The sequence below is a fragment of the Rhinolophus ferrumequinum genome, chromosome 5, assembly GCF_004115265.2.
Source record: "Rhinolophus ferrumequinum isolate MPI-CBG mRhiFer1 chromosome 5, mRhiFer1_v1.p, whole genome shotgun sequence".
Taxonomy (NCBI): Eukaryota; Metazoa; Chordata; class Mammalia; order Chiroptera; family Rhinolophidae; genus Rhinolophus; species Rhinolophus ferrumequinum.
This window is the reverse complement of record NC_046288.1, coordinates 41442955-41469205: the sequence shown is the minus strand read 5'-3', so window position 1 is coordinate 41469205 and position 26251 is coordinate 41442955. Positions and strand designations below refer to the sequence as shown.

At 36.5% G+C, this 26251-nt stretch overlaps 1 protein-coding gene across 1 annotated transcript; it reads right to left on the bottom strand.

The window, feature by feature from the left end:
* Nucleotides 1-402: 402 nt before the first annotated feature.
* Nucleotides 403-18136, bottom strand: NUDT9 (nudix hydrolase 9). Its single transcript, XM_033106517.1, has 8 exons — nucleotides 17721-18136; nucleotides 14038-14277; nucleotides 11403-11498; nucleotides 9170-9256; nucleotides 7306-7417; nucleotides 5188-5334; nucleotides 4301-4385; nucleotides 403-906 (listed from the first exon to the last, which is right to left on the bottom strand). Exons 1-8 carry the CDS (start codon nucleotides 17825-17827, stop codon nucleotides 728-730), a joined length of 1053 nt encoding a protein of 350 aa, XP_032962408.1. The 5' UTR covers nucleotides 17828-18136; the 3' UTR covers nucleotides 403-727.
* Between the last annotated feature and the right edge of the window lie 8115 nt (nucleotides 18137-26251).

Sequence of the window (26251 nt, the reverse complement as noted above, 5' to 3'; positions counted from 1 at the left end):
ATCTATTTCAATTCATTGATGACATACACAGTTACAACAGAGTAAAATCAATATATCAGTTTAAATTTCCTGGACACATTTTTTAATTCAGAATTTTTGAAAATGAGAACATAAGCTCTTATTCATTGATCTTGATCTTTATTGACTAAAAGAGTGCTGACATTTCCTCATAAAACTGAAGTCTCTAAAGACAATACGTACGGTTTCCATTTTTGAAATCAGCTTCAACAAGATCACATAAAGCAAAATGTGAAACAAATAATTAAAAAATAAATCAGATTAGACAATTGTGGTGCTCCTCCTGAAGGAGCTCGATTGGCAGAAATGTCCTTCAGACCACAGAAGATCAAGGAGAACAAAACACAACTGATAAACAAGAACCAGATGGAAAGCTGAAGTTACAGCTGATCAGAAATTTATCTTTATTCAGACTATGATTCTTCAAAGAGCATCAAAGTTGTTTGAATTTGTTTTAAGGCATGCTTACATAGAATACATACAAAATATGACTGTTTATATTCTTTTAAGTGGAAAGCAGAAAATTCTGTGTTGCACTTCACTGCATTTAGTAATTTTATGCTGATGTAAAACCTTCTAAATGAAAATCACTTTGAAAGTGAATAAAATAATTTCCAAGTCACCTACCCTGCGTCCTTTCTAGTATGAGTTCCGAGATACTGTTTTCTTTTCAACGTGCTCATTTGCCGGCCTTTGGCTTACATGGGAGCTACAACCCATGGCAGTCAGTTTCAGGGTCCTCACTCCAATGTGCATCTCGTTTCTTTGCCACAAGTTTAATGAACTGAGAGTGACTGGCATAAAGCTTGAGTTTATCGGTGATGTCTACCCACTTCACTTTTCCAGCATCATCTCCAGCTTCTAAAGTAAGGTTATCCATTATCTCACCTGGTTACCAAAGAAAAAATCTTCATCACCAAGGAAAAGTGATTCATTTATTATTTCTTTTTTAGCATAACTGTATCTTCAAGTATTCCTACTAAAAATAAATAAAATCATCAGTGTATTTAAGTAGTCAAGTGAATTAAAAACTAGAATATTCCAAATTTTAATCAAGTTCCTAAATTTTAAGTATAGGCACCAGTAAGAAAGCTTTTCTCTTTAAAAAGTAGGAATATTATCCTACAAAAAAAGAGTTCATATTAAATAAGCATGAAACCTTATAGCAAAATAAATTCTAGAGGGATTAGAGATTTAAATGTTAAAAAAAAGAAACACAACCATTACTCGTAACTTGTTTTGTAGTCTTAGGGTAAGTGGACTTTTCTAAGCATGTAACCAAATCAGATACCATAAAAGAAAATACTTATGATTATATTAACATATATACTTATTAATTATAAATATTAAAAAATTAAAAATAAGTGCCCACAATCACAATTCGTAATATAAGTGGCATGTTTCTGTTTGACAATTTGGCAATATTAATCACATGCTTTTAAAAAGCAAATGCTCTGTGATGAACATTCATTTAACAAATATCGGAGTGCCTCTTATGCACCAGACTCTGTACCAGACACTGAGGATGCAATCAACACTCCAGCAATGCTACTTCAAAGAATTTATCCTAAGGACTTAAAAAGCAAGCCTGTTCAAGTATTCAAGGCAACATTTATAACCAAAAAGAAAACAACAGACATAACCAAACTTCCATCTATAGGGCACAGATTAAAAAAATGATAGGACAGCTATACAATGGACTCCTATACAGTCATTAAAAATGAAGCAGATCTATATATATACTGACATGGAGAGAGGGCCATATATATTTTTTTAAGTGAAAATTCAAGTATAAAAACAGAATGTACATTATGAGCCCATTTTTATTTTAAAAACAGCTATACAAAATCTGGAAGAAAAAATGTCAACACTGTTTATCTTTGGGAAATGAAATAACTGTTGTTTTTAAAATTTTTCCTCTTTATTTTTTAAATAACTTATAAACATGGTTTACCTTTATCTTTATAATAGTTACCTTTGTAATAATAAAATAATAAAACTACTTCTTTAGAAAAAGAACCAATCGATTATATTTTAGCACAAAAGTTTGCAAATTTCAATTCTAAATTGGCAGCTCTTTTTGTGTCCTCTTTGCAACTACATCTAACCATCAATGGAGACCAGAATTAAAAATAAACCTGAATCTAAAAGTTAGTATATCTGATTATCTAAATAGCAACATCCTCTAAAGCATGCTCTGTATCAGAACTAATAATGTCTGAAAAGTTCTTTTATCCCCCCTTCCATTCTGGTCACACCATAAATGACACAAAACAAAATTCTAAAATGTTTAAAGAGTCCAGTCTGACATGTAAAGAGCTTGGAAGTTATCACTACCATACCACAAGAAAAAGGTTGAACAAGCAAAATCAAGAATTCTTCTTGGATCTATCAGAGAACTAAAGTCAGAGGGTACACTGCCATCTTGAAAACTGGAGAGACAGGAAAATACAGAAAATCACGACTTACTAGGAACAAAAGCCCACTACTGGAGCCAGCAAGTGGTGGGCACATTGAAAAGGTAATTAACTAATTTCTGAAAACTAATCTATAGACTAATTTGAGAGAAAATCTCCTAGAGGCCCAGTCTTGGTGGTGTTGGGGGAAGGGAGGGCATCACATTTTCTTGAGTTTTACCTCCAAAATGCCACCAGGTTCTCAGGGAACATACTGAAGAAAAATCCCCGCTTGCTTCCAGCAGGGAGACGCAGAAAGCAACCCTTTTGAAATAACCCCAAAGCATTCTGCCCTCAAGGAAAACTATTTTAAGGCCTAACTTGAGGGAAGAAAAAACCAACTCTAGACTTTCTGTCTCTCCTAAGCAGTGTGAGGTGGAAGGGGAAACGCTGACAAGCAGTTGTGAAAGTCACAGCCCAGGGGCACAGGCTTATTAAAAGACTGAGATCTAATCACAGGATTCGCCCGATTCCCCTCCCCCACCCCTTATCATCACATCAGCAGGGCTCCTGTATAACAACAGGGGAATACAACTGAAAGAACTAGGTGGCTCAGACCCTACTTAATAAGTCTCTAGGGAAATGCAAACACAACAGAGAAAACAAAAGTGAGGACACTGGAGGAAATTTTAGCTTCTGACACTTAGAACTACAGCAAATAATAAATAAGCACAGCCTGACTTAAACATAAAACTCAACACTAAATGCCTATCTGCCTCAGTTCCTATTACTAGATACAGCATATCCAGCTTTCAAAAAACACTACAAAGCATACGAAAAGGCAAAAACACAGTCTCAGAGACAAAGCAAGCTTCAGAATCAGACTCAGATACAGCACATTTTGGAATTATCAGATCAGAAATATTTTAAGTTCAAAAAGAGAATGGAAGGGTGAAAACAATTAATTGAACAACTCATAAACTATATAATCAATCTCTAGAGGAGCATTGTTTTTAACTCCAAAAACAAATAGTTAACAAATGTATCAGTAGTTAAGTAGTATAGACTTGCTTCTAAGTTACATCTGTATATGAATATTTTTCCATCTGAAATATGTCTTCTAAGTTCTCATTACCAGAATGAACTCTTCTAATACTTCAGTCAGGGTAGTTGTATAGCAGCAATGGAAATGGTGCTAGCAGTTTCCCCAAGTTCAACAAACAAAAGCACAGAAAATGAAAGTGACAGATCGTCTAGTTCCAGCCAATCTTATTAAGTGAAAAAACTGAGTCCAAGGGAACAAGTGACTTGCACAAGGGCACACAGCTCAGAGAAGAGCCATGAGTAGGACATTCAGGTCTCTCACATAATGGTGCCCTCACTTCATTATGCTGCTGATGAAAACAAAATATTCAAAATGTCATCCAATTTAGTAATAAAAAATGTTTTAAGAGAAGCCATTCAATGTATAAATTAAAGGTCCTAATAAATTTTTAAGATAGCAGAGTTCCCCTCTCTTTTTGTAATAAGATTTTATTTCCCCCAAAAAATAATACCCAGATTTCCAGTTGCTTTTGTTTTTGTCTTACACAAATGGACTCATAGTATACAATCGGACAAAGTTAAGGCACATAATTTTAGTCCATAAATTCAATCTTAAATTTATATGCTACCAATAAAGTAAATTAGTTACTGGTAATACTTAAGGCTTTTTTCCAAGTATTCTTTTAGTAACAACAATTTTGGTTTCATGTAATATAATCCTATAATCAGTAGCTGACTGGCTTAAGAAGCTAAAACAGTCCAGATCTAACTGTGCCTTGGTAGACTGCTTGACTTAAATTGATCCTCTAACCAGTTAGTTTAATAAACATAAGTAAAATTACCTGTTTCATCATGGTAGTTCACAGCTTCTGTCTCCATCCAAGCATTATCAGTGTTTCGAGGATCATCAACATATCCCTTATATATCTATTTTTAAAAGAAAGCAGACTCTGATTTCAGAATCTGATAAGTCATATCTAGCCATATGATTTTTTAGAAGTCTATATAATTTAGGTATTCTTCTGTTTTATTAATTTATGTGATTATCATTTCAGACATACAAAGATTCTTCTAGTTAAAAAAGGATATCTATAAATAAAGTTATTAGTAAAGACTAATATTTAAGCCATTAATACATGGAAAGATCTGGATCTAGCCATTTAACACAAATGTGACCCAAAAAAACTGGACAACATAAATAATTAAGAAGTTTGAATTTTAGAAAGAAAACAAAGCAATCCAAACAAAAGCTGACAAAAAGAAAAGAAAATCTATCCTTTTCCTTATTTATTCGTGCACATATACCTTATAAGATGATCTTCAAAATCTTTACGAAGATTTGGTTGGACAAAACAGACAAGGTTATCAACCAGAAACTCTGAATAACATAATTTCAACGGAAATGTCCTTTCAAAAGAGCTCATTTCATGCAAAATTGTAAAAAGGTTTTCTGTTGGATGGGTGAGCTCAGTGTCACATTATTTCACACCTACTCTAAAGAAAAACTAAGAGGAAAAACTGTAATAATCAACGTAAAGTTGGGCTATAAAACTTTACATAAAAATTTTACAGTGAAGATCTACTACAATTTGTTGTTTTTATGTATATATACTACAAATATACAAGTATTTCACTTTATTCAGAATGATCTACCAGATTTCCAGGTGAACTTTAAGTAATTTTCACTAATCCACAAAACTAAATCATCCTAGGAACTACCATTTCTTACCACTAGATGTTCCTGGCTGAAGAGTTTGTGCAGCTGTTCCTCTAATTTTCTCTTTTCAGCACTGGATTTCTGTAAGGAGTTGAGAGCTTCCTCACCAAATTCTCTTTTCAGTGTAGCACTAATCTTCTCTCCTGGATCCACCATCCCCTAAGAGTCACATTTTTGTTAAAATAATAATAGTAATAATAGGCTTTAATTCATTCAACAAATATTTACTGAGTGATGCAGTAGGCATTATTGTTCTATCTGCCCACAATCACGATCCCCATTCTTCTGTCATACGTTCTTCTCTAAACCATTTGTTTCTACTGTGTTTCCCTGAAAATAAGACCTAGCTAAACAATCATCTCTAATGTGACTTCTGGAGCAAAAATTAATATAACACCTGGTATTATATTATATTAGACTCGGTATTATATTGTATTATATTTATTATATTATATTATACCCGTTACTATATATTATATTTTATACTATATAAGACCCGGTCTTATAAGACCTTATAAGACCGGGTCTTATATTAATTTTTGCTCCAAAAGACGCATTACAGCTGATTGTCCGGCTTGGTCTTATTTTTGGGGAAACAAGGTAGTAGAAGCAGACTATCGGGGTATCTTACATATTTGAGTTCAGAAATTGGTCCAAGGTTAGCCTATGGTGAACTAAGCAAGTCAGACTGCTTTCCTAGTATTTTACAAAAGCAAGCTAAGGAAGGAAGGCCTGGAGGCAAGAAAGAATACAGCAAGTTGATACTTTCCCCATTGTTCGTTCCATTCCAGCCTACTGACCTCCTCAATGCTCCTGGCATGTACCAGACATACTCCCACCTTAGGAACTTTGCACCTGCTATTACTTCTGTCAAAGATGCTTTTCCCCAGATAGCCATATCATTCACTCATTCACCTCCTTCAGTTCTTTACTCAAATGTTACCTTCTCAGGGAAACTCTAAATATCCCATCTAAAACTGCAAACTCTCAAACACTTCCTAGTCCCCTTTCTTGCTTTAGTTTTTTTAATACTTATATCCTTCTAGCATACAATAATACATCTTATGTCACCTGTCTCGCCCACTGGAATGTAAGCACCAAGAGGACAGGGATGTTTGTTTATGTCGCTGTTGTATCCTTAATGTCTAAAATTATTAGCTGACAAAAAAGGCAGATACTCGGAATATACTGATTAGGTGACTGACTATAAAAATTGTATCAGTGACAACAGTCCCTTGACTGATCAGAAATTTCAAATGACAATAAAAATATAAAATCCTATGATGTAATCATTATTGCACTTTGCACTTTGCACTCAGCATGAGTGAAGTTTCACTATTTGGAGGGTAATAATTAGCCTGGGCTTTTATCACAGTGAACTGAGATATTCCTTTCCGTTCCATTTTTATCCCACAAAGAAAAAAAATCATTCTTGCAGATAATGGTATGTCATCTGCTCATCAAACTATCTCCATTTCACAATATGATATTAAACATGCCACATACATATACATTTTTAAAAGCCACTTCAAATATACCACTAACATGAACTCAACAAAAGTATACTGTTCCTGATGATATTATGGGAATTTTAAAAACTACAAGGAACAGTAAGTAATAAAAGTTATCTATTTTATTATATCTAAAGTTATCAGAAAACAAAAAAATGCTAAAAATCTTACCTGGGGCTTGGAGTAGATATTGAGTTCTGAGATGGGACCCCACAATAATGAGTACCTACTTTATACCAGCTGCTCTGTATGTTATATCTAGCAATCTTATGAAGCAGATATGATGATCTTTACTGTAAAAATGAGGACCAGAAATCTACATCACTCAGCTCTAAGTGGAGAGGTCAGGACATAAGCCTAAATCTAACTTCAAAATCCATGTTCTTTCCCAAGGGTTTTAGATTTAGACTCAGATTCTAAAAGCCTTGTTGTATTATCCTATACTTGATATTGGCAATGACACTTCATTGCAGTGATGAATTACAAAAGAATTACTAATTGAAGTGGGGAAGAATGGAGGATAAATGAAGTAGAAAAGATCCACACACAATAACCTTGCAGTAAATAAAGCAACTAAAAAGAACTTAACACATTAATTTGATCTAATTATAATGCTCACCCCTGGGAGTGCCCATTCTCCACAGTCTTTCCTTTTGATTGCAACAAACTGTAAGATGTTTTTCCCAGAAATGGGGTGGGTGATTTTATTTCCACTTCTATCCTTTTTCCACCTGTAAATAGTAATGTAAGAGCATAACTGATTTAGAACAAAGACAAAGGTTCTATCTCAAGCTTGAAACAAAGTTATAAAGAGTACATATAAATGTACCTCAAATCAGCTACTTTTACCAAAAAAATGTTTTATATGAGAAATATTCTATAAGCACTGTTACAAACTAGGCCTTTTTGTCAAAGATATTGTATTCTTCATAATGAAAATTCAGGATATAAACAGTTTTTACAGTTTTAAAATGCTATCAAAAAAAAAGAAATTTAAAAGCAGAACAGAATTTAAAGGACGGGTCATAAAAGTTAAAAAAAAATTAAAATTAAAAATAAAGTCCAAGGATCCTTTTTAAGAATTACAGGTAGTGTGAAAGATCGGTAGTATTTGCTTTTAACAGTTCACTCTGTTATCAGAAAAGCAGGTTATATGATACAGGTTCAACTGGTCTCAAAAGTAGTACTTCTTGGGGGTGGCCTGTTAGCTGACTTGGTTAGAGCGTGGTGCTGCTAATACTGAGGTTGCCGGTTCAATCCCCACATGGGCCACTGTGAGCTGAGCCCTCCTTACCAAAAAGGAAAAAAAAAAAAAGTAGTACTTCTCAATCTTTATGCCCTTCTTTGATTTAAACAAAAAAAAATCTCACTCTATCCTTTAATTTTATTATTTTGAATTGAATTGTATATGTTTTTTTAAAAAAGTATCAAGGCAATGATAATTTCAGAATGCACTTTTTCGAATCACAGCTTTCTTCCCAGAGATGCTGATAAATCTCCTCTTCCCAACTCCAACCATATTTACCCTCCCACTCCCAATTTTAAGAATTGTTCTAATACTCTCTTACGCAAAGATAAAGATTTTGAACTTCCATACTAAACCGAAAAAGACAGCCTATTGTCTAATCACGGCTCTGCAGGAGTCTCAATGAAATAAACTTTGAGTTGCCAAATTTCTTTATATAGTAGCCGATGACCATATCTAACCCACAAATCCTCCCCTGAAAGAGCTCATAGTCTAGCAATGGAGCTAGACATGTAAGTGAATCAATTATAAGCCAGAGTGACAGTTTGATAAGTACAGTGACATACAGCCTTTCCATTTTGATCACAAACTACGGTGAATGCTGCTGCCGAGTGCTATCCAACGGAAAGGCAGGGATCTTCAATACGGGAAGCAGCGCATCGAACCTTAGTAACTGTTTGTGACAAGTTTCAATCTGTTCGGTGCAGTCAGTCGGGTGTGAGCTACAGTTGAGAAAAGGTGTGTTTTAAAGTGTGCTGTAAATCATCCTCCATCATGACAATGCTCCATGTCACACATGGCTTCTGGTATGGCAATTTCTGTCAAATAAAAACATTGCAGTGTGTCCTCATCCACCTTATTCACTGGATGTGACACCGAGCGACTTCTGGCTCTTCCCCAAAGTCAAAATGCCCGTGAAAGGTAAAGGTTTTGAATCAATTGAGGACATCAAGGCAGCCACAGCAGTGCAACTAAAGACACTCACGAAAGAGGACTCCCAGAACTGCTTCATAAACTGGCAAGAATGATGGGATAAGTGTGTTTGAAGCGAGGGGGAGTACTTTGAGGGGGATTAATGGCAATGTGTCTTTTACTGTAATAAATTCTTTTTATTTAAACATTCACCATATTGTTTGATATCACCTTGTATGTACATGTATATGTAAACACATGACTGCAATCTGTATTTTTCCAATCGCTTAGCTCTTTACTACTGAAATGTTTTTTTAGTTCTTACCTGGTTATGATGGGATCTGCAGCATGATTTGGGCCCCATCGCCCCAAAAGCCCTCGGCCAACCAGTCCTGTCCGCCCTACAGGATTTCTGGGGGAAAAAACAAAATTAACTGAATGGGTTCATCTCTTTTAACCCAACTTGATATGGCCCAATAAAAAGTAATAAGAGCACTAAGAGGAAAATCATATCTGCACACAAATGCAGTAGGACTATCACATATCTAACACTAAAAGCACGTATTTCCTTTCACTGTTATTTAACTTTTGTGCATGTCTTAAGCTTTGGACTTGATCCAGGAGGAGGACCTTATTTCCGAAGTTGTTCTACAATAAAAGAATTTATTTCAGTTTTCACCTATACTCCTAAATTCACACTGGAACCTGATTGGACTCTTAAATCTTGGAGGATGAAATGCTGTATACCTAATCATCTATGGCTACAACAGTGATGATTGATTCAGGACACCCATGCTTCACTTTCTCATCATCTTCTTTTTCTGCTCCACTGTCCTATAACCTTTCCCATTAAAATATTTTTTTGTTACATTTTAAAGTCCATTTTTCCTCAATGGCTTCTTAATATTTATTATCAGTAGTATATATTATTTAGTATTTCAGGACTTCAAGTATTCAAATTTTAAAGAAAAAAATTTATAAAAATGTCAACTTACTATTTAACTTAATGCCATTTATTGAATATTAAAAAGTCTGTCAGATAAACATAGCAACACTCATGTCTGAGTAATTTTCTTTCAATCAATATTCCTTAAATGTTCAAATTTCATCATTATGTACCAGTAAAATGCCCTAATCTGAGATCTTACCTGATTAATATTATATTTTTGTCCTCCCAGTATGTAAAAGTAAATAACTTGCCAAAATTTCTCTTTCTACCCTCTCTTTTTATTCTATTCTTCCCAGTGATTGTTATTAAAGCTAAATGAATTTTTATATTGTTTTGTACTAGACTCAAAAATATTTCAGCAAGACTTGCAGATAAAGACAAAAAGGCACAATACGATATCTGGCCAGGTAACAAAAATTCTACTTTTTAAATTCACAGGAAGAGGGGCAGGGTGGCCAGTAACTATGTTTTATTCCATGTAACCACCCCTGAACACAAATGATCAAAGCCAATATTAAGAGAGAGAATGTTAGTTTTAGAGATGACCAAGCCTATAACTTATAAACTGAAAGTTTTAGAAAAGACATATAGAATATCATGTAGCCTGAGAAGCAGAGAAAGGTGTTTGTGGAGAAAGAGAAATGAAGGCAACATAGGTATAAAGAAAAGCAGACATGAGGGAGAGAGACAATCCGGGTGGATTTCCTATTGCACCCTTTCCTAAAGTTAGCGGAATTTCTGCTTTGGGCTCCTTGAGATTCTATAGTGCTAGAGCACAGCTCACTTTTTGCTTAAGCAAACCAGAGTTGGTTTCTATTAGTCCAAGAGACTGGACTAAAATAACATATTATCTTGCTTTTGCTGCCTATCATTTTACATATGTACATATCTTTTAATATATTTTACCCAGAAAAGAACCTAAGGAATAAGTCAAATGCAAGGAGTGTTCGACTTTGAAAGATTCAATAACATGGAAAGGCAACTAAGTTCCGACCAAAGAAAGGGTTTTGCAAAACTAAAGGAGCAGGTTGCAGTGAGAGCAGCACTGTCAATTTCCCAGTCCCAGAGGAACTAAGAATACAAATTACAACATTTTTACAAGGTGAGAACCATCTGTGACCCTTCCTCTGTTTTATTTGGGTAATGCTAATTTTCACGTCTTCCAAACGTTTATAATGTCTACTTAAGGAAAACGGAAACTTCTGGAGTTGTGCAGAAAAATCATTTTTAAAAGTACAGAAAGATTCTTGATGCTAAATGATTGGGCTATTTTTATTTTTACTCTTACGAGCTGGATAAATTCTTCCTTCTACTATTTAATAAATAACTACCAAACATACAACTTTCAACCCTTTGTCTGTTAACTTATTCAATTAATTATTTCTACTTTGAAGGTTGAGTTACAAAAAGACACATTCAAATCCTGCCTCTGCCACTTACTCACTATATGTAAATTGCTTACATTCTCTCCCCTTATCTGTAAATAGAACTAGAAAAATCCACCCACAGTTAGTGTGACGATTTAATTAGATCACATATATAAATTATTTTACAATGTCTGGCATACACAAGCACTCAATAAATGTTAATTATATTTCCCAATACCTACCTAGGTCTTCCATTTTCAATCTCATATAGGCCATTCTGGCTCCTTCTGTCAACTTGCCCATCTTTTTCATTAAACTTGGGAGAAAAGTTACTTTCACTGTAATGAGAATACCAATATAAAATAAGAAATAATGTCCAATACCACCAACACTTAACCAAAACAGCTTACAAGAATGTATATCATAACCCCTCTGGGAAGGACTAACGACAGAAAAACTGGACTTCCTCCGGCACGCTACAAAAAAAGTCTATTACTATTAGCAAGAAGGAATGGTTTGTGGGCAAAATATGGCAATTATTGGTTCCTGTGTAGTTCAAAAATAAGATTCCTTCTGATATCTTGATGTTTCTATTGCCACAAAGTAATTTTAATTTCTTCAGATGTACACTGATTAGTACTTTTATCAAAGTAAACCCACAAAATAGTGAATTCACCCCACAAACTTCATAATAAATATAATGTAGATTAAAATAGATATAATATACTGGAAATGTCCCAGATCTTAATCTAAGAAGTATTTACAGAGCTATATAAAGATTAAATTTTTACTGAGCTATACCTACACACTAAATAAATGTGTATTTCTATTGTATTTATATCATACCGCAACAAAAAAAAATTTTTTTTATAAACTATTTATTTTTATTTTATTGGGGAATACTGGGGAACAGTATGCCTCTCCAGGGCTCATCAGCTCCAAGTCGTCCTTCAGTCTAGTTGTGGAGGGCGCAGCTCAGCTCCAAGTTCAGTTGCCGTTTTCAATCTTAGTTGCAGGGGGCACAGCCCACCACCCCATGCGGGAATTGAACCGACAACCTTGTTGTTAAGATCTCGAGCTCTAACCAACTGAGCCATCTGGCCAACCCTCAGAAAGCTCAGCAGCAGCTCATTGTCTTCAATCTAGTCGTGGGGGGCACAGCTCACTGGCCCATGTGGGAATCAAACAGGGAACCCTATTGTTCAGAGCTCGCGCTCTAACCAACTTAGCCATCCGGCCGCCCAAAAATATTTTAAAACCAGTATAGATAAAGAAATCACTGACATAACAGCACTGTCAGTGACTAAAGAGTTGTATAGCACTGGACAGTTCATGGGCAATTCTGACACGTTTCAATTTTTTTCTTGCTTTAATTCCAGTAAGTGAGCACAGAAATATTTGTGCTCTCTTTTGGGAGTAATTTCCAATTTGAATGATCCACATATTCTCTCAAGACTTCGAACCAATCTTCCATCTAACACACAAATACAAATAATGGTAAAAATCATGAAATTGTAAAACCAGAATTAGAATGCTTTTGGGACTCTAGAAATTCACTGTTAAAATTTAAAAAGCATGAATCTAATTATCATTAAAGCATTAATATTAGTAATAAAGCTTGATTTAGGTGGTGATGTAAATTCAACTTTTAAAAAATTGAATGAAAACTACGAAAAGTATTCAATCTTCCTCTGTTTACACGATGTAGCATCCCTGTCATTAATTTTATTTGTGCATAACGGGTATGTATAATGTATGTATAAATGCGTACTTCCTCTAAAAGGAGGAAATGGAACTTACTTAAAGCTTATAATTTCTCCATAGGTCAGCTTCATGATTAAGTAATAATCCAAGTACTATCACAAAGTTACAAAAACATCTTTGGATAAAATAAGGAAACTGTAGTTTCAAGTGACAGCAATAAGTCCATGGTAAAGTTTAACAATCCAAGGAACTAATACTAGATCTATCCAACTAGCCAAATTTTTTACTTAACTAATTAAATAATGCCTTAAGAGGACTATTTACAATAAACCCAGTAAATTAAACTTATAAAACTGTCCTTGACTAAGCAGTTTACCACAGCAGTTAAGAACACAAATTCTGGAGTCAGAGCTCAAGTCCAAGCTATTCCATCTACTAGCTCTGTTACAATATGCAAAGGGCAAACTTTCTGTGCTTCCATTTTTTGTGTGTGTTTTGTTTTTCTATAAAGTAGAAATAACAATCCTATTTGCCTTCCAGAATAGTTATAATAAAATAGTGCTTTTAAACATTTAGTACAGTGCCTAGCTCATAGTTAGTACATTAAAAAAACTCTATCATTGTATTTATTAAAAGGAACATAAACATAAAATGCAAATCAATGTAGCATTTCAATAAATTTCATCAAATCATATTTTTGCCTGAGTTTTTTGTTTTTCTCTCTCTCCTTTATCTATTCCTTTACTATTTTTTCACACTGGTCTAATTTTATCATCCTGGTTTTAGCAATCTGGAAAAAAATTTCTGATAAATACTTTCACTTCAAATACAAGTCTAGCTGTGTATGTAAATAACCACAATAGATGTTCTATTGCTAACCAGACAAAACAAATGAAAACAACTACCACCAGCTGTCATTTCAAAAAACAAAAAACTCCATAGCAAAATAGATTAACCTATTTGGAATGATCATCATAAAACCCCCAGAAGAATAAACGAACATGGACTGTCTAACTTTGGCAAGAATTCAAGCAAATAGGGAAACTGAGTTTTAACAAAGTCAAGCACTAGATAAAAATGATTTTTTTCAGCTGTCAAAATAAAAATTTATAAATACAACCATTACCTTCTCTAAAGGTCTTACACCCAGCTGATGCCAGCGAATTTGCTCACCTGAGCTGAGGATCTGCCCACATCGGTCCAGCCAAGACAGAGACTGAAGTGTATTCCACAGGATTATAGTCCTTCCACTCAACAAGCCAGCCTACTTTCTCATTAGGAACCTTGGTGCGCTGAACTTTGGAAGCTGGGTAAGGAGATGTCCGAGCCTTTTTGTGGGACTTCTCTTTGGCACCATTAGAACCAGACATGATGTTGGAGGTAAGATGAAACCCACAGGATGAAAATGAGTTTCTGGGAGGAAAAAAACAAAAAGGAAAATATTTTATATAAATAATAACAACAACAAAAATTAAAGAACATAATTCAAAGACCCCAAAATATACTTTTCAATTTCAAAGACTTAAAACTCAGAAAATTCAAATTTGATGCATATTAGTATAAAGGTCCAATATCTGTGAAAGATTATTTTCAAATGTGAAAATTCAGAAAATATTGGTAAATCTTATTAATTGGAACCTACACTGATTTACTTTAGTTGAGAAAAATGGACAGAAGTTTACTTTTACTAGCACAAAAGTTGGGGAAGGGTAGCTTGTATTGGAAATTCAACAATAAAAACAAATATAAAACAAGACTGTTTAAGTTTACATGAAGTAATACATTTCTAAGAACAGTCTACAATCTAATATACATGAGTAAAATGTATGGCAAAAGTAGCAAAAAGGAAGAATAACTGGAAAATAGAAATATACTGTTATACGGTTCTTACATTGTACCTAACGTAATGTAACATTACTTAAAGTCAGGCTGTAATATACATGGAATTTGAGGGCATTATGCTAACTGAAATAAATCAGATACAGAAAAACAAATACCATATGATGTCACTTATATGTGGATCTAAAAAAAAAAAAAAAACGCATACGTACAGAGAACAGATTGGTGGTTGCCACAGGTACAAAATGAGTAAAGGTAGACATAAGGTACAACCTTCCAGTTAGAAAATAAATAAGTCATGGGGATGTAATGTACAGTTTGGTATATATCAAAAAAAAAATAAAATACCTAGGAAAAAATTTAACCAAGGAAGTAAAAGACCTGTACTCAGAAAATTATAAGACATTGAAAAGAGAAATTAAGGAAGATACAAATAAATGGAAGCATATGCCATACTCATGTATAGGAAGAATTAATATAGTTTCAATAATGTCCATACCCACAGTAATCTATTGATTGAATGTAATTCCTATCAAAATACAAATGGCATTTTTCACAGAACTAGAACAAGTAATCCTAAAATTTATATGGAACCACCAAACAGCCACAGCAATCCTGAGAAAGAAGAACGAAGCCAGAGGTATCACGCTACCTGATATCAAAGTATACTACAAGGCCACAGCATGGTATTGGCATAAAAACAGACACACTGATCAATGGAACAGAATAAAGACCCAGAAATAAACCCATGCCTACATAGTCATTTAGTCTATGACAAAGGAAGCAAGAATATACACTGGGGTAAAGGCAGTCTATTTGATAAATAGTGCTGGGAAAACTGGACAGGTAAACGCAAAAAATATGAAACTGAACCACCTTCTTACGCCACGTACAAGAATAAACTCAAAATAGATTCAAGACTTAAATGTAAGACCCAAAACTATAAAACTCCTAAAAGGAAATATAGGCAGTAAACTCTCAGACATTACCCTTAGTAATATTTTTACTGATATATCCCCTCAGACAAGGGAAGCAAAAGAAAAAAAACAAATGGGACTACAACAACTAAAGAGCTTTGCACAGCAAAGGAAACCATCAACAGAACAAAAAGACACCCACTGAATGGGGAGAAGATATTCACCAATGATACATCTGATAGGGGTTAATACCCAAAATTTATAAAAAACTCATACAACTCAACACCAAAAAAACAAACAATCCAATTAACAAATGGACAAAGTACCTGAATAAACGTTTCTCTAAAGAGGACATACACATGGCCAATAGACATATGAAAAGGTGCTCAACGTTCACTAATCATCAGAAAAATGCAAATAAAAACCACAATGAGATATCATCTCACACCTGTCAGAATGGCCATTATCAAGAAATCAACAAGCAAATGCTGGCGAGGATGTGGAGAAAAGAGAACTCCTGTGCACTGCTGGTGGGATTGCAAATTGATGCAGTCACTATGGAAAACAGTATGGAAGTTCCTCAAAAAATTAAAAATAAAACTACCTCAGGGCCCAGCAATCCCACTCCTGGGTATTTATCCAAAGAAATTCAAAACACTAATTCAAAAAGATATATGCACCCCTCTGTTCACTGCAGTACTATTTACAATAGCCAATATATAGAAACAACTGAAATACCCTTCAACAGACCACTGGATAAAGAAACTGTGGTACATATATACAATGCATTATCACTCTGCTATGAAAAAAGAATGAAATCTTACCATTTGTGACAATACTGATGGACCTAGAGGGTATTATGCTAAGTGAAATAAGCCAGATTGAGAAAAAAAATACCATATGATCTCACTTATATGTGGAATATAAAGAACAAAATAAAAGAACAAACGCAACAGAAACAGACTCACAGATACAGAGAACAAACTGATGGTCACTAGATCGGAGGGGGCTAGGTGAGAAGAATGAAGGGATTAAGAAGTACAAACTGTTAGTTACAAAAGAGTCACAGTGATGTAAAGCACTGTATGGGGAATACAGTCAGTAATATTGTAAAAACTATGTATAGTGTCGGATGGATACTAGACTTATCGAGGGGGATCATTTCATAAATTACATAAATGTCTAACCACTGTGCTGTACACCTGCAACTAATATAAAATAATATTGAAAGTCAACTATAATTTTAAAGAGCCACAGCGATACAAAGCACAACAGAGAATGTAGTCAATAATATTGTAATAACTATGTACAGTGTCAGGTAATAGACTTACTGGGGTTATCACTTTGTGAGGTATATAAATGTCTCATCACTAAGTGGTTTCATACACCTGAAACTAACAAAAAAATGAACTGGATATATAATTTTTTTTTAAGTCTGCTCTTAGAGCATTTAGGGAATGAAAAGGTTCTTGTCAAAATTTACAGTTCCATAGAAAAGATGACTAACAGAAAGCACAGGACTGAATTCTGAATGAGTAATTCAGTAGCCACGGTATTTCCTTAACAATGAACTTGGAGAATAAAAACCAAAGAATAGGAGAATAAAAATAAGAGGCAGTGTGAGACACCATAAATCCCTAAATTTATCCAGAGTTGACATATCAAGAAAAAGAGGTAGATAATAAAAACATCAAAAGTAGAGGTTGAGAGAAGGAATGATAACTTAACACTTTTCATTTTACACCATTTATACTGTCCACATTTTTAAACTGTGTGCATGTATTAACTTTAATCATGTTTTAAGTATTAACCAGGGGAAAAAAAACAGCAAGGGGCAAATCCACACCCAAACAACTGTGGACAATATGTTGGAGACATACGGAGGATTGCAAATTTCAACATCAGAGATCAAGAAAGATCACTATCAGTAGTTTTCCTCAAAGGGCAGATAAAACATCTTGAGCCTTTTTGAAAATGTGTACGTATATGGCTGTAAAAACCGGAACGCAAGCAAAGCCTACAGAATCCGCGAGACCAGAAGCTGGTTCCCACAGCAACCTTCGGTCTTGGAAGAAGCCAGCGCTAGGAAGGGGTGTATACCTGCACTCCGGAATGCTGCTACAGACCGAGCACGTGACAGTCACAGAGGTCAAGGCCACAGAGAGAGACACCGTGGCTAACGTCTTTCCCAGGATGCGTCTGGCCATCAGCGTCCCGCGGGCGGCTTCATGTAGAGGCCGCTCTTAGCTTGAGCCCGCAGCTTCCGCCTGCCCCACAGCCCCGTCCCCGGGTACCTAGGGGTTACTAGGACCCGGCCGCCCTCCCGATCCCGAGAGGGAGTGGTTAGGTCTATCTCCTAAATACACAGAGACCAGGAGTCCTCCTAAAATAACAGTCCAGCTTTTCCCTCAGGGCGACGAAAGCAATCAGATCACCAAGGAGCGCCACCGCTCCCAGCCCCAGCTGCCGGGATCAGTGACCCGGACCCTTTGACGTTCCTGGTGCGTGACGACGCTTTACGGCTGTGCCGCAAAGCAAAGACCAGACCGGCTTCCGAGCGCCTGACTTCTGCTTTCTAGTCTGCGCAGGGGTCGTAGAGCGAGGCGCGGGCAGAGCGGAAGAAAAAGGAGAAAGTGGGGGGGGAAAAGACTCGGAAATGAAGGGGAAAGAAGGAACATGAATGGGAATTAAGAGAAGTTTGTTGGCCTATTTCTTCAGGCCAGAAACGGTTACAGGCAGCCGGTATAGTGAACCACGCGCGTCTTAGTGACCGCTGAGTAAGGGGTTATGGGGTTATGGGAAAAGGAGGTAGACAAGAGACTTAAAACCAATGGAGCTGAGGTTTTTTCTCTTCCTCTTTTACCAAGTTGCTGCAGTTGCTAATTTTAAGGAAGGCTTTGTGGGTTATGGTCCTGACAAACCCGTGGAGGAGTAAACCAGCTGCGAAATAGGCACACAGCCAGGAGGAACTCGAGGCAAAAACGAGCCAAATTGAAAGTTGGAAATTCAGATTGTCCAAAATAGTCTGTAACTTGGATTTTATCTTTTATAATTATTACCTTATTAATGTGGTAAATGTTAAACTTAAGTACATAATGCACTGTTGCAGTGGTGTGGTATAGACAGTTTTAAAACTGACCGTTTTAAAATCCAGATTAATCAAACTACAGTTCTGAAGAGGGGGAAACTCTTACCAAAGAACGACTCCATCCAAACCTCCCTACGAGGAGACTTGACCAAACTCGACAATGGCTTCTAGCAACTTACGGCCTTGCCCCTGGGATGATCCCAGCATCTGCCCCAAACTTCCACCCCCCTTAAAATGTCTACCTTGAAAAATTCAACACCACCAGGAGACTTAATTGTTTATTCCAGGCAAAACCTGGTCATAGGCCCAGAACCCCTCTCTTAGAGCAGTGTCCTTAGAAAGCTTGCAATTACGTATCCTTTCTCTGCCCTTCGTGCCATAAATCTGTGACCCAGAACTGTTTCCTCAAGGACCTGAGAGCACCTATCTTTGAAATGCAAGCATTCAGGGAATATCACTCTGAGCTTGCTCCCCGTCCCTGTGGAAGGATAAGGGCCTCACTCCTTTCTGGGCTCCTTTCTTCGAATTGCAGTACTGCCTCCTGTCATGAAGACGGAAGTTTGTTTCTCCTCATAAGTGCCAAGTAAGAAACCCAGATGGCCTAGTCACATGGATCACTCACCGACCCCCTTGACACCTGTCAGTGCCTTTCCCTTTACACACTACACCCTTTAAAAAATCTCCAGCCTTCTGTTTCAGGGAAGTTGAATTCAGTTCATGTAGTAGTATTACTGAATAAAATGTGTCTTTTCAGCTTTAACTGGTATGCAGCTTTATCTTTGACAATTCTTTTGGGTAGTGAAGCTATCATTAAAATGCTTGCTTTTTAAAAAATATCTGGACTTTGATTCCTCTGATCAGATAAATTTTGCTCTTGGTGTTGTTGACAGCCATCAAGCTCTGCTTAAACTGGAAATGTATTAGGCAGGTTCTGTTTAAAAGGTGGAGCTCATTTTAAAGTCTGCTGACAATCATTAGGAAGGAAAGGAGTAAGTCACTGAATCACAAAACCTCTGATCCAAGAACGGAAAAAACAGAAAGGAGTTCTCATAGGAAGTTCTTTGAGCCTGGTCTTCTAACTCTACATTCCTTAAGGGAGGTTGCAGAGGACTTAGTTCAAAGACCTACACAACTATGCAAACAAAACCAACTCCATGGCACTGGGACTGCACCACAATTAGCTCAGACAGCTGAGTCTCCCAGGTTCCTCCTCTCAGGGACTGTACTCCCAGATCTGCAGAAACTTACCTGGTAAGTGTGTGCTGCAGCTGACTGCTGGGAAAAACCGAAATGCAATCTCAAATATTCACTGTTTTATATAACTATCCATTTACCCATATCCCAAATTAAATGGGTGTCATCAGAAGTTAAGTGAAGCCTTTTGTTTTTATTTCATTTTTTTATTTGGAAACCACATACCAACTTTACGGGTATCATAATTGGTGAGATTGGCAAAAGATGCTGAGAAATATGTTTAAATAGGAAAGCAATGTATGTGATTACTGGAACTGATAGGTATGCTAAAAATAAGAGTAAGAATTCTATTCTCCCTTTTTCCATTTAGTTTGTTATACATCAAATATTCACTAGTTACTATTTACCAAGCACTGCTGTAGGTGACAGGAAGACAGTTGTGAACAAGATGGAAAAGGTCCTGCTTTCATGAAGCTTACTTTCTACGGGAGGAAAATCTATAAATAAGTAAGAATTGCAGATTAGGAGAAGTGCTATGAAGAAAATAGACAACTTTCTCTGGAAAATAACTAAAGCAAGAGTGACTACTTTAGATTATAGGGGAGGGTATCAAAGAAGGATTTCCTGAGGAGGTGGCATTTGAGAGGTACGTAAGTACATGAAGCTACCAGCCACTGGATAAGCAGGGAAAGACTGTCATGCAGGGTGTCATACAGGGTCTCTGGTCCCGCTCCCCACATAAGAACGCAGGACATGGTGAGGCCAAAAAGGAACACCCACGGAGCCATAGATAGGGAAGTGATACCACTATAGTCTCGCTGGCAGCTGGGTTGGAGACACAGGAAGCAGGAGCCACATGATACGCAACCCACCATCCGCTTTTCTGCCAACCAACCTCACTTGCTAACTGCAATCCACAATCCGCGCTTGCTAGCTTAGCCACGGCAGTTATATTAGTGGCTAATGGCTAACCGGTAACAGCTGATGGCCAATTAGTCACAGCTGATGGCCATCTACTACCCGAGCCAGCACCTTTCCATGTGAGGCCGAAAGCCTGTAAACTGCTCCCTGGGTCTCTGTCCCCACAAAGAGTATTCCAGGCAGAGAGGACTGTAAGTGTTAAAATCTCTGAGGTGGGGAAGACCTTGGCCATAATCAAGGAACAGAAAGGTCAATGTGCTAAAGCATAGTAGTAAGCCAGGGGAATCGTGATCTTCGATGAAGCATGGGAGACTCAAATAACTGCTTCCCAATATGTTTATCCATCCTCCCTTCTTCTATGACACACGTAGAAAGGTGTCCAGTTAAAAGTTTACCTTCCTATGTTCCCTGTAGCTAAAGGGGCCATATGACCCTTGCTGGCCAATGAGATGAAAGTGGAAGCCTACCGGGTGGGTCTCTGGGAAGACTATTATTTTCCTGGTGAAAAAGGGCTCATTTGGCAGAAACTATTAACACTTTGCCATTTCCCCTCCCTCCTTTATTCCTGCTGGAAAGGAGCACACAATTCCTAGAGAAGGAGCAGCCATTTTGAGACCATAAAGACAAAAGCCACATCTATGGATGGCAGAAGAGGATGCAAGAAGGAGCCTGAGTCTTTTATGACTTCCTCAAGTACTTGCACCAGTCCTGGATAGCCTGCTTCTGGACTAATGAGGAAAAATAAGCCACTATTTGGGTTTATTTTATGTAAAAATCTTGACACAAGAGCAAATCATATAAGATCTTCTAGGCCATGTTAATTCAAATTAGGAAAGCCATTAATACTCCACCAAACTTTATTCCTTAGGACTTAGAGGAGTAGGTACTCTAAAAGTTGTAACTGGATGAACAGCAACAATAGGGCAGGGTTCAGAATGGAAAGTCAGGTTTCTGGATTCAAGATACTCCCTTCCACTACTGTCATCTCTCTCTTCTTTCCCATAATCCTCTGGGTCCGAAGTAGCCAGCTTCCTTCTTCTCTTCCCTTATGGCAAAGATTTTGTTCATATCTTTTGTGTTCTTTCAATCAGGGGAGACTTCATATCCACCAATTCTGTTTCATAATAAGTTAATGCATATTGAAGGAAATTTTAAAACCCTTTTTCACTTGACAAAGCATAGCTTTCAAAATTAATCCTGTGCTAAAGACTCAGAAATCTCATTTGACAGTCACTTCTTTGTTCTAATTCATATCTATTCTTCCCCCTGAAACACTGAAACCATTATGCCTATGGACAGGGTGTCCCAGGGCAATAAGATACCCAGAATATAAAAAAACACATCTAAAAATATTTTAAAAGTATTATCCTCATAATATTTTTCACTTTGACCATGTAATTTGGGCAAATTATTTAACTTCCCTGTGCCTGTTTTCTCACCTGTAAAATGAGGAGATATGGTACTCCATGTCATAGAACCATGAGAATTAAAGAAGATAAATTTTGTTAAATATTCTTAAAATGTAACATTATTCTTTTCAAGCACTTAAAATATGGTAACTACTATTTGCTATGCACTTTACACATATTACCACATTTAACCCTGACAATAACCCCAAGAGGGCTCATGTGATTGTCCCTACTTTAGAGATGAGGATATAGACTCCAAAGTGTTAAATAACTTGCCCAAGATCACACAGCCTGTCTAATAATTTGTAAAGTCAGGTGTATTCATTTCTCAGGGCTGCTGTAACAAATTACCACAAATTTAATGGTGTAAAACAATAGAAATTTATTCTCTCACAGTTCTGGAGACCAGAAGTTTTAACTCAGTTTCACTGTGCCCAAATTAAGTTGTTGGCAAAACCACGCTCCTTCTGGAGGCTCTTAGGAACAATCTATTCTTTGCCTTTCCCAGCTTCTGGTGGCTGCTGCGTTCCAGAGTTATGCAACACTCCAAATGGTCACACTGCCTTCCCTTTTTCTGTTTGTGTCAATTCTCTCTCTGACTCTCTCTTGTAGGGACACTTGTGAATTCATATAGTGATTACCTGTATAATCTAGGATAATCTCACCATGTCAGGATCCTTACTTACATCTACAAAGAACCCTTTCCATATTGAGTAACATTCATGATTCCAGTGTTTAGAACCTCATATCCTTTGGGGTCATTATTCAACCTACTATAGTGGGACTCAAGTTTAGGACTGTCTGACTATAAACTCAAATTCTTAACCATGCATTTGTTCAATAAATATTTATTAAACACCTGATGTGTGTGAGCCCTGTGGTAGGTACTGTGGATACAATGATGGGCAAAACCAATCAAGAGCACTGCCCTCATGAATCTACAGGCTAGTTGAGGAAAAAGACATTGGTAAAAATAATCACACGTAAATGATAAGTTGCAACTATGATTGACATTATGAAGAGAGGTTCATAGTGCTCTAAGAATTTATAATAAGGAGATTTGGTCAAAGCTCCACTTAAGAAGTAATACTTGAGGTGACATCAGAAGGAAGACTAGGAGTCAATTAGGCATAAAATGGAGAAAAAGGAAAAGCCTTTATGCAGTCCTGTTAGCAGAATGTCTGGCACATATAAGTACTCAGTTCTCTATTCCTTCCTCCTCCCTTTCTTAGGGAATCTACTAGTACAACTACAGGGCTATTCAAAAGATACAGAACTACTACAGTGAGACCCCTGCACAGTTTTCCCTAAGAATCTTCCTAACCCACCCTCTATGCAATAGTCCACACAATAACTGTCTTCACAAGTCATAGTTCATCTGTATCTAAATAATAAATATATCTGTAGTGTAGCTTGCATCAGCAAAGCAGGAACCAACAATCAAACTTAGTCTTCTATACAAAGAGCCAAGCATGTTCTCAATGCAATCAGTTATAAAATGGGACTGGGCATGATCAGGACATTCGAAAAGCCCAACAAACCATCCTCTAATAGAACATTTACCAAAAAAAAGAAGGCCTTGTTGACTCTCAGGTTTTTCTTAGACAAGAAAATTGTTTAAGGAAAATTTTGCAAATGTTACTATGTGCTACATGAAAGAGATTTCAAAGGATGCTCTTTTGCAGTTGAAAATAAGTGTTTTCCAAAGTTTTTTATTGTTAGGGTTGTTACATGGAAGAAACAAAGTTAGCTTATTTAACAGCTAGTTGAAGAAAAAAACATATTTTTGTTTCCATATTTTAAGTCGATAATTTCTTCCTTAAAGTGAGCTCCATAAGGTTGCATAAATAACCTCTCATCAATATTGTTAGAGAAAGAACTTAGAAACATGGATTTACATCAAATCAAAACTACTGCATAAAGTAGCAGGGCTGCAAGGAGGACTATAAGAGTTATCTGGACATATGTCCATAATTATGAGTCCCCATCCCTAACTTTCCACCTCCCATTTCTCCAGTCTATTGGAGTGTATGTGCATTTCATTTGTTACTAGTTTGAGTAGGGCATCTTCTATATATCTAGTGTACTTGTTTGTTTGTTTTTAAGAGTTAACATGACTTTATCAAAAGGGACAGATCACTTTCACCTAAAGTGAACAGGGGTAGAGGGGAAAAGGTCAACACAAAATCCTGGTAAAAATGTAAAATGACACAAGTCTTTAGCGTAGGTCCTTAGGCAGTCCTGGGCGTGCTCACAAGAAAGCTGTACTCCTAAATACAGTAGCATTCCTGAAGGGCATTCCTCTGGCACAGAAAAGTGATTTGATTATAGTTGACTATTGCATATTTACATATTGCTTGCTAAAGGATTTGGCAGACATCTTACTGATTCAGCCACTTGAACTGTACCACGGTGCAAATACAAAATTAAATGGGCAAATTATAAATTAAAAGAGATTTAATTCTCTCTGGGAAGAGACCCCGCCCCACCCGCCTCCACTTTCAGAACCTGTGTGCCGTTTTCAAATGTAAATCTCTTTCATGGCCAAGTCTCTAACCAATATCAACACAGTAGTCAAATCTTTGGTAGCCCAATGGTCCCCAACCACTGGAATATTTATTGAGATTATGTGTGGAGCATTTAAAGCTTGCCAGAAAACTGGAATTCCCTTTGTAGCTTTGTGGCTAGGCTTGCTAGGAAACAATGTCCAAAATGGGACATTAATCTCCTCGGGCAAGGGAAATAAGAGAAAAAATAAACATGTGGGATTACAGCAAACTAAAAAGTTTTTCACAGCAAAGGAAACCATCAATAAAACAAAAAGGGATCCTACTGAATGAGAGAAAATATTTGCCAGTGATATATCTGATAAGGGGTTAATATCCAAAATTTATTTAAAAACTCAGTCAACTCAACTCCAAAAAAACAAACAGCCCAATTAAAAAATGGGCAGAGGATATGAAGAGACATTTTTCTAAAGAGGACATACAGATGGCAAACAGACATATGAAAAAATGCTCAACCTCACTAATCATTAGAGAAACACAAATAAAAAACACAATGATATACAGTCTCACACCAGTCAAAATGGCTATCATCAATAAATCAACAAACAACAAATGCTGGCGAGGATGTGGAGAAGAAAGAACCCTTGTGCACTGTTGGTGGGATTGCAGATTGGTGCATCCACTATGGAAAACAGTATGGAGGTATCTCAAAGAACTGAAAACGGAACTACCTTATGACCCAGCAATTCCACTCCTAGGTATCTATCCGGAGAAATCCAAAACTCTAATTCAAAAAAATTTATGCGCCCCTATGTTTATTGCAGCACTATACACAATAGCCAAGACATGGAAACAACCAAAATGCCTATCGGTAGATGACTGGATTAAGAAACTGTGGTACATTTATACAATGGAGTATTACGCAGCCATAAAGAAGGATGAAATCTTACCATTTGCAACAATGTGGATGGACCTAGAGAACATTATGCTAAGTGAAATAAGTCAGACAGAGAAAAGACAAACACTATATAATCTCACTTATATGTGGAATCTAAAGAAAAGAATAAATGAACGAACTAATCAGAAACAGTCTTAGAGACATAGAGGAAAACTGAGGGTTGCTAGATGGGGGGGGTGGGGATAAGGGGGAAGGTGGGGGATTAGAAAGCACAGTCGGTAACCACAAGATTGCCACAGGGATACGAAAGCCAATTTGGGGAATGTAATCAATAATGTTGTAAAGATTTTGTGGGGTATACGATATATACTTGTCTCATTAGGGAGACCACCTCTGGGATGATGTAGATGCCTGATCACTGCACTGTACACCTGAAGCTGAAGCTGAACAATAATGAATGTCAACTATAATTATATATATATATATATATATATATATATATATATACACACACACACACACACATATATATATATTTACAAGAAGTGGAGTACAGCATTAGGAATAGAGACAGTGGAAATGTAATGGCTGTGTGCGATGTCGGAGGGGTAGTA